Consider the following 12,380-nt stretch of genomic DNA (forward strand, 5'->3'; position numbering starts at 1 on the left):
GATATTATTTTTAAAATTTGTTATATAAGGATATATTTAAAATTCTACACACTTTTAATTTTTAAATTTTTTAATTGATATTGATGAGGTTAGTAAAATAATTTATAAAAAAAATTAAAGGAGTACTTATTATTTTTACCCTTATATTGAAAGGTTTTTTTATGTTAATAATTCTGGATACCTTTTATTATGATTGTGCTATTTATTTTCTATGGTATATTTGTTTAATTACTTCTTTGAAATTCTAGCTAATGATGAGAATTGTAGGGGTGGGTCTCGAGACATCTCATTCACATGCATTTATGACATTATTGAAGAAGAACATATTACACACACTAATCTCCTAAAAGAAAAAACAAAGCAACTTAGAGTACAATCTATAGAAATTAAACAAAGCAATAAATCTACCATACAACCTACAAACAAAACATAATAAAAACACAACACAACACTAAACAAATCCACGCAAGCTAAACCCATCTTCTTTTCCACATTAGAATTGTTGTTGCACAGGTCATCAATCAGAATTGAAACCAGAGAGGATCAGCCACCCATGCAGTACTATCCCACTCATGGCAGCATTATTGCCCTTTCGAGACACCAAGGCAAGAGAGCAAATTTCTGAGCCCTTAATTCATTTACATTCACCTAGAAAAACTAATATTGAGGGAGAATTTCATGTAAAAACCATGTAGATAATTACTTTCCAATCAGACTAATATATTCTAGGGAAAATAATAGATAAGTCTGAAGAGGACCAATTAATTTAAATTAAGTTACAAGTATCAAATTTTAAAAATTTATAAGTTTGGCTCTTAATTTTATAACTTCATTATGATAAATTTATAACTTGTGTTTCAAATTCTAATAGAAAAAACACGTTTATTCTTCAATCATGTTAAAATTTAAAAAATCAATTATAAATTCATCACAATAAAATTATAAAATTGAAATTCAAACATGTAAATTTTTAGAACTTAGCAATTTAGATTTAATTTAAATTAATTAATTCATTTAAAACTTCTTTGTCATTCTCCTTATAGTATGAAAATATATTGCAGGATATAAGAACCAAACTGCAATTATCTTTCTCTACAAAATGACAAAAAAACCTAAATGTTTAACATGAAAGAATAAGCTCCTGATAGCACATTCTCGCTCCCTCTCTACACACAAAATTTTGCCTCACCTAGCTAAACATGCTGGGAAAATAAAATCAAGTCCTAAAAGATCAATTTTATACTAGTTAAGTCTCAAGTAATTGTAAAAGGCCAATAAAGTCCTATGCTATTTTTCATAAATCAGAGTTATGATAAAAATGATGAAAATGCCCTTATGATTAAATATAACATGTACACTTATCACCTCCAACATTTTTCTCTCAATGTGTCTCTTTCCCAACATTAATGAGAGCTACATGTAAGTGGTGGAGCTGCACGTTGAAGAATACCCATTCCTAAAATAGAGTTGTGCTTGAAAGGGATAGAGTTGCCTTAATTATTGACTCAAGGAAGCTTTTATTCTCTGCTGAGTTTGTTTGGTTGGTACGTTTAGACATGTGTTTTTTTTTTGGCAAATCCCTGCATCTGAACAAAAAGGTTAACTCCATTAAGGTCTGATTTCTTGCAAAATGGCTCTCGTAAGAAAAAAGATGAAACACGTTTTTGCAACTGAACATGAAAGATTTTTTATTTTATTTTACGTTTCTAAAGATTTGGCATAAAGATTTGACATTTTGCAACTGATAGTGTAAGAATTTATTATCGAGTGTTCATATTTTAAAATGAAACATTGTCACTGTCTCACTTATGCAAAAATCACTTATGTCAAAAGTAACTTATTTTTAAGTAATATATCATTACATTTTATTTTGTTTATTGTAAGTTGATATTATTGGGTACGATAGAAAGTAGTTGTTTAAAGAAATTTTTTATTATTTTCATTTTAGTGGAGATATTGTAAAAGATATGCATGGGACAATACATTATGATGAGGGGAGTTGTAATGGAAGAATGATAAGAGAAGGAATATCTCTTGAAAGACTTGTTAGATTGATTTCATCATGCTTGAATTGTGATTTAAATGGAATAGAGTTGAAGTACACAGTAAAGTTTGATTATAATGCTCTTTTAGACCTTAAAGATGATGAAGGGATAAATGAATTAATGAAATTGAATGATAATTTTGCTCATGTGTACATCATTGGGAAGATACAGCAAAGTACAAAGGCAATAAGAGATTCAATTGATGGGTAAGTTTTTTTAATAGTTGCATGATTAATATTATGCTAATATAAATATGAATAGTAGTAATAAACATGATTTGAATAGAAATGCAGAGCAGGATGTTCAGCTAGGATTTCACATGCTATACAAGATTTTGAAGTTATACCATGTGCAATATAAAGTATCCTAATACCAATGCCTGAGCTAAATGCAACAAAGTAAAAGGATTTGCTAGTAGGATCTGGGTAGATTTTTACGAGTGCTGATGATTGTAGATAAATAATTTACAAGTATAATATTGCACATAGGTTTGAATATAAATTTGTAAAGAACAACACAAATAAAATAATTACAGTTTGCAAGGCAAAAGGATGTCAATGGAAGATAACAGCATATTCATTAAGGAAGTCAATGCTCTTGCTTTGTGTAACAACTTTCAAAAATGAGCACTTACATTCTGCCTAAAAAGACCTTAAAGTTTCTTACAATACAAGGTGTACACTAACTTCGTCTATAATTGATGACGTAATAAGGTCTAATGTGGAAAAAAGACCCAATAAAATCAAAGCTAACATATATAGAAACTATGGCATATATCTAACTTATCGTCAAGCTTTAAGAGCAAAAGAGAGGGCATTGGTAGAAATAAATGGGCTTTCTGACTAATTATATATGCTTGTTCCTTAGTTGTATAATAGAATAATGGAGACTGATGCTGACACTATAGCAAAATAGTTGGCTTCTAAGAATAATAGATTTGAACGATTATTTATTGCACATGGTTGTTCTATCAAAGGATTCTTGCTTGGGGCTAGGTCTATTTTATATGTGGATAGATGTTTTCTTAGTAGTCCTTATTGTGGCACCTTATTGGCAGCTTCAACATATGATGCCAATAATGAGTTGTTTCCATTAGCTTTTGCAATAATTGGTAGTGAAATTCATGATGATTAGACCTGGTTTCTGCAAAATATTAAAAATATCATTGGTTCACTACAAGTAATTATTGTTTCATATAGAAATAATGCTATTATTAATGCTATTAGAGCCATATTTGGTGGCGATAGACATGCATTTTGCAATCAGCATGTCAAGGAGAATTTTAGTTTTGAGTTTAACAAAGTTTGTAAGGGTATGGGAAGGAACAGCAAGGAAGAGGCACTAAAGTTACTTGATCATATTGCCTATGCAAGGCATGAGCACAAATTTTGTATAATAGCAAGATGGGTTAAAAATCAAGACGATGTTGAACAATGGACACTATCATTGTTCCCATTTTGAAGATGGGATAAGATAACAACTAACTTGGCTAAATCATTCAATGCATGGATTCTTGAGGAGAGGAGGCATAATATATGTGTTCTTATAAATGACCATAGAGACAAGTTGAGCAAGAAATTTTTTACAAGTGAGGCAGCTATGAGTAAGTGAAAAAGCATAATTGGTCCAAATGTTTAAGCAAAGTTGAAGGAAAATATTTTTTAGGCAGAAGTTATGATAGTTCAGTTGTAAAGCTCACATATTGCATTGTTTCGGACACCATGTAGAGATGTATGTGAATCTGATATTAAAGGAATGTACATGTAAAGTTTGGCAAATGTTTGGCATTCCTTGCCCATATGCTTGTGCAGCCACTAAAGAAGTACATGGTAACGTGTATAACTATGTCAAGGAATGTTATCTTCGTAGCGCACAGGAGAAAATATACATTGTCACTATGCATCCTGTTGAGACCCATGACATGCCAAAGTCAAATATATTGACAATGTCTGAGCTCATGAACCAAACCTTTTTGCTATCTCCTAAAACATCTCAACCAGCTAGCAGACCTCGTTGTGTGAGGATCAAGTCTCAACAATAATAAAAGAAACTTTATCATTTTTCTCACTGCTATGAAGCAGGTCATACATAGAAGAGGTGTAGAAATCAAAATCCAAGTTGATGTTACTGTAAATGGTTTACCCCATGAACTTTGATTTGGGTAACCTACATATATGGGTAGTTTTAGGGGTTTTCTTGACATATAACAGCCCTTTTTTTATAAATCCAAGTTCATGCTTTTGTGCATGTAGACAATTGATATGTGCAGATGCATTAGATGAATTAATAAATGTAGCTTATATGTACAATTCATATCTTCTGTAATTATTAAAAGTGTGTTGTCTTAAAATTTTGAACAGAGGTTGCAAATTATTCATAAGATAGTTACAAAATTTGGTATGTCAATTGTAAATTACTGAAACCATATCCTAAAATAATTTGGTAGCTTTGCAAGTTTAAGATTCATAAGTTATTCCACCCAAAATTTTGAGAATGAGTTGTAAATTATTCGTAAGGAAGTTGCAAAATTTAGTATGTCAGTTAAAGCCATATCCTAAAATAATTTGGTAGCTTTGTAAGTTCAAGAATTCAAAAGTTATTCCACCCAAAATTTTGAGAAGGAGTTGCAAATTATTCATAAGACAATTGCAAAATTTGATATATCAGTTGCAAATTAATGAAGCCATGTCCTAAAATAATTTGGTAGCTTTGCAAATTCAAGAATTCAAAAGTTATTTCATCTAAAATTTTGAGAAGAAGTTGCAAATTATTTGTAATGAAATTGTAAAATTTGGTATGTCAGTTGTAAATTACTGGAGTGTTGTCCTAAAATAATTTGGTAGCTTTGCAAGTTCAAGAATTCAAAAGTTATTCCACCTAAAATTTTGAGAAGGAGTTACAAATTATTCGTAAAGAAGTTGCAAAATTTGGTATGTTAGTTGTAAAATTTGGTATGTCAATTGCAAATTACTAAAGCCATGTCCTAAAATAGTTTGGTGGCTTTGCAAGTTCAAGAATTCAATAGTTCTTCCACCTAAAATTTTGAAAAGAAGTTGCAAATTATTTGTAAGGAAGTTGCAAAATTTAGTGCCTCAGTTGCAAATTACTGGAGCGTTGTCTTGAAATAGTAACTTTTTTAAGAATTCAATAGTTCTTCTATCTAAAATTTTGAAAAGGAATTACAAATTATTCATAAGAAAGTTTCAAATTCTAGTGTGTCTGAATTACAAATTACTGGAGCGTTGTCTTAGAACAATAATTTTCTTAAGAATTCAATAGTTCTCTTACTCAAAATTTTGACAAGCAGTGGCAAATTTGTCTCGAGATAATTGCAAAATTAGGTATCTAAGTTGCTTGGTAACTTAATTGATTGGGTACAATGTATAACTTGAACATTACAAATACGTTTCAATATTAGAAGTTAGGAATAAAATTGTAAAAACAAATTAGAAAGTTACAAAGTTGCAAACTTAATTGATTGGGTACAATGTATAACTTCAAACTTAAAAATCATTTGAGCATGTCCTCACTTGTACAAACTACATAGTCCACCTTTAGCTAAGATACTCAAGGAAAAAAATTGAGGAAGCAATTTCTGCATAACCAGAATAGTGAATGTTGATGATTATCAGACTCTTCGGCAAGGAAAATGTGTCACACCCATCAAAGATTAATGATCAAAACAGATTAAAGATTAATGATCTAAGCAAGTGATCACTTAGGGTAGAGAAGAGATGTCAAACAGGACTAGAATAAAGATGACATACAACTTTACTGGACAACTCAGGAAAAAGATGACGGAGAGCTTTACTCACTTGCAATGAGGCAAGGAAGAGACGACGAACAGGGCAAGGAAGAGACAAGGAATAAGTAATTGCAGGGCAGGGTAAAGTAGAGAATGAGCAACATCAAATTTTCATCAACCAAATAAGGGTGTTTCAATCATTTCTTATTATATTAAAATGCTACTTAAGGACTTGGGGACTTATTTAATATTTCAGAATGTCTTAAAACTTACCTTAAATAAAATTAGCCTTTTGAGATTTAATTGTCATTTTTCCAAACATGCTCTCTCTCCAAACGCGAAGTAGACCATTTATGGCTGAATGAACTAGATTGGGAGTTCAGATTTGATCTAAAGAATCTAGAATTGCAATAGTGGCATAGTGAAAAGAAGTTCAATGAAGAAAAGTCAAGCCTTTTTAGTCACATCGTCACTTCTCTATCTGTTTTTGGTCTTTGTACTTAAGATAGTTGAGAACTTGAGCTGTTATTTCCTGCCATGACTTGGATTTATGATGGTGATTAAAATTTGGGGAGATTATTAAGAGGAAGGACGTTTAGTTTTCCAAGTAATAAGGATGCCATTATCATGACAATATAACTTAGTAAATCTAGTTAAAATCAGTAGCTCAGCCTCCTGCTTGATGAAATGGAATCCACCCAGTCGTGTTTGGAGTCTCTTCTTTATTATGTTCGAAAGACTCAGACCTTAGTAGCCTGTATGAGCACTGTTAAATAACCACTCTCTGAGCGTCACCGAGTCACATTCTGATTTTGAGATTTCGCTTAACTACGTCCAAATCAGTGGCCGATTTATGAGGGTGGGCTTTTCCTAATCACAGTTTCTTCGATCCCAATTTTTAGTATACTCCAGCGTCTCAAGGACCTAGCCTTAATCCATTGTGTGGGTTGAAGAGCCAGGGCATGAGTTCCGCCGATTCGTTTGGTCAAGCCATCGAACCACTCAGATCCACAAGGTACTCTATGACGGCATAGTTTCTTGGTTTGCAAATGAATGGAATTAGGGATGATGCTGCAATGACCGTTTTTATTCCTGAAGATGAAATGGTGAAGAACCAACTTGGGAATTTCAGTGAGTACCCATTGGTTAGCTGGGTCTAATCTAGAGGCGAAATTTTGTGCAGAGAGAGGGAGAAAGAGGGGGGAAGGGAGGGAGAATGTTGTTGGCATCTTATTCTTTCAAGTTAAACCTTAGGGGTTTTTGGTCATTTTACAGAAAAAGATAATTTCAATTAGATGTTCATATCTGCAGTGTATTTTCAGAAATTATTGACTTTGATTGATAAGCATGGTCCTTAAATAAAATTTTGCCTGATATTAATATGAATAATATAATGAAAAAAGTGTTTTATACTTCACCTTACATATTTAATATATATATATATATATATTTAATTAATATTGAGAAACGTAAATTTTTTATATATTATTTATTTTATGATAAATTTGTGTTATTAATATTATTAAATATTAAAAAAATTAATTATTTAATTCTTATACGTTTAACTCAATTGTAACTTAATTTTAAAATTTTGACTTGTTATAACTTAATTTTTATAATTTTAACTTAATTATAACTTAATGCCTAAATTTTACCCTTTGTAATAAAATCTCTATAGTTTTAACTATTTAAATATTAATTATTATATTTAAAAAATAAAATTATAAATATTAAAAATGTTTTTAAACTTTTAATTTTTATAATATTTATAAAGATTAAAGGGGTTTAGTAATATAAAATATTAATAATAAGTTTTAAAATAATTTTAATCTAATATAGGAACTAATATTTAAGCAATTAAAATTATAGGAATTAAATTACAAGAGTTAAAGTTTAAGGATTAAGTTACAACAAATCAAAACTTATGGAGCTGAAATATAATGAGTTAAAATTTAAAAACTGAATTACAATTAAGTTAAAACTATAAAAATTAAATGATTAATTTTTTTAATATTAAAATTTACTTATTTTAATTTAATTAAATTTTTTTAATATTAAAATTTACTTATTTTAATTTAATTAGATTCATTAAATATATAAAGTTAAATATATAAATTTTTCTCCAATATAATTTACGGAATGTTTTGGAAGCAAACCTTGTGTGAAATATCCTAATTTTACGTTACTCATGATATTGATATTGATTCAAATCCTATATCCTAAACTTAATTATTGGCAAAGAATGGATCACTTATCGTTAATCAAAATCTATCACTGCTTGCGTTCACAAAAGATATTACAGTTCATGTTTTTATGATTACTTTTAACCAAAAACAATAACATAAAATAAATATTATATATAAATTTTAGAAAAAATGACATATATTCGGCCGGGTTAGGCAGAACAAGAGTTGACCTCTAGGCGTCCAACCTGACGTGGCTGAATGGCTGGAGAAGAGTGCACGGCCCTAGACTAAAATGAAAACGACAGTTTTTATAAATATTAACAATAAAGATTGATAATAATTTCGAGGCCAGTTAGCTGCAAATTTTCTCCTTGAGCCTCCGCTTTGGCAGTACATGTACAATGGATTCTATTTCTAATTTTTTATGCACTCCAATTTTTCGAAATCCAAACCAGACCAAACAATCCAATCGATCACTCACTAATCAAATCGCAACTAATTGAATTAATTTAACATTTGAATCAAGTTGACCCAATTAATTTTATGATAATCGAATTTATCTGAAAATCAAAACAAGTTAACCCAATTTAAAGGGAAAAAAAATTTAAACTACTCGTTCAAACTTGTAATTTCTTTTTCTCAATCTCTAATTCTCTTGTGTCTTTTTTCTTTAATTTTTGATCTCTCTTGTATGACTCAGGTTCAGTGTGCGTTTGGTTTTCAGCTTGCTCAAAGTTCATTTGATAAAAGTTTATTTGATAAAAATCAGTTTCATGAAAGTCAATTATTGTAACGAAATTTGTGTTTGGATATATTTTTTCAAAAGTTAGTTTGATACATTAAAAGTTGTTTGGTTTGTGATAGTGAAATGTGCATTTGAATGTACAATTATCAAAAAGGACATTGATTTATAATGATTTAAAATTTTTATTATACAAATGTAATATATTTAAAATATTTAAAAAATATAATAAAAATTATAAATAACATAAATTTTGATCTATAATGCTAAAAATTTGATCTCTAATTATTTGTATTTTTAATTTGTAATTTTAAAAGATGTAATAAAGATTTGTAATTTTTATTATACATTAATGCTAAAAATTAACATGATTAATTACTCAATTTATAATACTAAAAAAATTGATACCTAATTATTATTATTATTAAAATAATAATTATATTTTTAATGAATTAACTATTTTTTAAATAAAAAATAAGAGATTAAACTTAGGGTAGTATGGTCAAATATATCTTACTTTTTAAATCCACTTTTTAAAAGTTTTAAATAGTTACATTTCAGAAATTCACTTTCAACTACTATTTAAATGTACTTTCAAGATGTGTTTTTCTGTAAAATATTTTATCCAAACAACTTTCAACTTTCTGAAAGTAAAATTTTATTTTTTGAACGTGAAACGAAGGAAGATTAAATGTACTCTTAATCTCTCACCTTTCTTCCAACTCTATTGATTCAACTTTTGACTTTAAGATAAAAAACTTATAAGTTATGATATGACTGCATATCTCTAACTTTCTCTAGTATTTTATTTCGAGGTCATGAGTTTGTATTAATATGCTTTTGTCTTCAATTCTAATAGTCTAGATATCTAGCTTTTGAAATCGCGAACCTGAACACCATCAAAAAATTAAAAATTTATTTATATATATAAATATTATTATTTTATTATCAATTTCATCGCAGTCTAACCAATGGAACCATAAAATTCGTGACTTGTTTTTCTTTCTGATTCAACGTCCCCCTCGAGGTTCCAAAACACACTCATCGTTCCTCTCTTGTCAATTTCGGACGGAAATAAAATAATAAAAAATACAGCAGCAATGCTTATCAGCTAGATGTACCATCACCTAAGCTCTCCAGCTGTATATTCCTGTTTATCTTAGCTTGGTTGAGTCGGCCTTTCCGATCATTTCTGCCATGGAAGAAAGAACAAGCATGCTTCTGCAGGCGGTTCTGAAATACTTGGTATTTGGGCTAAACCCAACCTTCTTCGTTTCTCTCTTTTGCTTCATGATCGCCATCTTGTTGCTCATCAAACTCCAAACAAACAGAAGAAACAACCCCAACCTGCCTCCTTCCCCACCAAAATTTCCGTTCATAGGCAATCTTCACCAGCTTGGCACTCTACCACATCGTTCTCTCACAGCTCTATCCCACAAGTATGGCCCTATCATGTTGCTCCGCTTAGGTCAAACCCCAACTCTGGTGGTTTCTTCTGCAAACATGGCCAGAGAAATAACCAAATCCCACGACGTCATTTTCTCCGGTAGGCCTCAAACCACAGCTGCAAAAATACTTCTCTATGGATGCACGGATATCGGTTTCTTACCCTATGGTGAAGAGTGGAGGCTCAAGAGGAAAATTTGTGTTCTTGAACTTCTCAGCCTTAAAAGGGTTCGGTCCTTTCAGTACATCAGAGAGGAGGAAGTTGCGGATTTGGTCAATAAGATTCGTCAAGCATGTGCTGAGCATGATGACAGGGCTTCTGTAAACATGTCTCAGATGATTCTTGCAACTTCAAACAACATCGTGAGCAGATGTCTTCTTGGACAGAAGTTTGATGCGGCAGATGGTAAAAGCAGCTTTGGCGACTTTGCGAGGAAAGTGATGGTCCTAATGCAAGCTTTCAGTTTTGGAAACTTCTTCCCCTCATTGAGATGGATGGACGTTGTTACTGGGTTAATTCCCAAGTTGAATTCTACGTTTAGAGAATTAGATGCTTTCTTCGATGAGGTGCTCGCTCAGCATAAGGCAGCTAAAAGGAATGAGGGTGGTCACGAATCAGAAAAGAGAGACTTCGTTGATATTCTCCACAAACTTCAACAAGATGATCTGCTAGATATCGAACTTAACCAATCCGACCTTAAAGCCATGATAATCGTATCTCTCTTTTCCCCTGAATATGATTCCATCTGTTTTTATGTTATACATTAAATCTCTGAGGCTGGCTAGTTTACACCAGCTATTTAAACATGGTTCTTTTTGATAATTGTATCATCAGGATTTGTTCGTGGGCGGAAGTGACACAACTTCGACAGCTCTGGAATGGGGTTTTGCAGAGCTCATGAAGAATCCAAGAGCATTGAAGAAAGCCCAGGAAGAGGTGAGAAGAGTGGTGGGGAATAGATCCAAAGTGGAAGAAAGTGATGTGAAGCAAATGAAGTACTTGGAATGTGTGGTCAAAGAAACTCTAAGGTTACATCCTCCGGTTGCTCTTTCGGTGCCAAGAGAGACAACATCAGGTGTGACTTTGGGAGGGTACTATATTCCTCCAAAAACAACTGTATTTGTGAATGCGTGGGGAATTCAAAGAGATCCTGAATTTTGGGAAAGCCCAGAAGAGTTTGTACCGGAGAGATTTGAGAACAGCCAAGTTGATTTCAAAGGTCAAGACTTTGAATTCATTCCTTTTGGTACGGGAAGAAGGGGATGTCCAGGAATTTCGTTTGGGATCGCATCACTTGATTATGTGTTAGCTAATCTGTTGTATTGGTTCGACTGGAAGCTTCCCAAAACAAGTAATAGATCCGCCCAAGATGTAGACATGAGTGAGACATTCGGTCTTACTGTCGTTAAGAAACTCCCAATTTGTGTCCAACCAATACTGTACGTACCTGATATAGCATCCTAGTTTTGGGCTTTTTATTTGTGGTGGAGTTCATGCATGATATGTGTTTCAGATTTGTTTTGGTAGTTTATTTTAAATAAAAATTGCTAACAAGGTTGATGTAGTGGATTCAATATATATGTGTGGATTTTTAATTTGGTTTATGCTTGCATTGTTGGAGAAATTTGATGCGATACTTGTACAGGGACTGCTTTTTCTGTGAAATACATTATATTTATTGATAAAGTTACTTCATCTTTTTTAAAAACAATTAGTTCAAAGCACTAATTATTTTTTAAAATAATTTTACTTCTGTGTGAATTCCACACATAGCCACTCTCCAGTCCCCACACTCCCCAATTTCACCCTCTCTTCTCCATTACTTTAATTTCCTCCCCATCCTCCTCCCATCCACCATATATGCTATACCTCTGCAAACACTATCTAATGATCTCATGATCAGTAGCATTCCACGGTGATTTACATAATATAATAAAATTCAAGTATTCAGTATTATCTTTACATAACATAATGAACCTAAGTTTTGTCCATTTGTGTATTTTGAAGAATTCGACCATGATTAGTCCTATTTCATTCAAAACTGATAAATAATATTGCAATTTTTTAAAAAAAATTTATTGATGGCACATTGGTTAACGGTACTTCTCATTCTTTAGGAAGTTAAAATCTGCAGTTTGATCTCTTGAACACTTCCGATTCAATTAACATGCCTGGTTCAATCATCTTCACAATATATTGGATCAAGAACGATCAT

The 12,380-nt window shown here is 31.4% G+C and overlaps 1 protein-coding gene across 1 annotated transcript; it reads left to right on the forward strand.

The window, feature by feature from the left end:
• The first annotated feature begins 9,728 nt into the window (after positions 1-9,728).
• On the forward strand, positions 9,729-11,809 carry LOC129309264 (cytochrome P450 71A1-like). Its single transcript, XM_054950753.1, has 2 exons — positions 9,729-10,878; positions 11,000-11,809. Exons 1-2 carry the CDS (start codon positions 9,916-9,918, stop codon positions 11,627-11,629), a joined length of 1,593 nt encoding a protein of 530 aa, XP_054806728.1. The 5' UTR covers positions 9,729-9,915; the 3' UTR covers positions 11,630-11,809.
• The last annotated feature ends 571 nt before the right edge of the window (positions 11,810-12,380 follow it).

Source organism: Prosopis cineraria, unplaced genomic scaffold, assembly GCF_029017545.1.
Source record: "Prosopis cineraria cultivar Desert tree isolate PC_DT_omini unplaced genomic scaffold, ASM2901754v1 PC4, whole genome shotgun sequence".
Taxonomy (NCBI): domain Eukaryota; kingdom Viridiplantae; phylum Streptophyta; class Magnoliopsida; order Fabales; family Fabaceae; genus Prosopis; species Prosopis cineraria.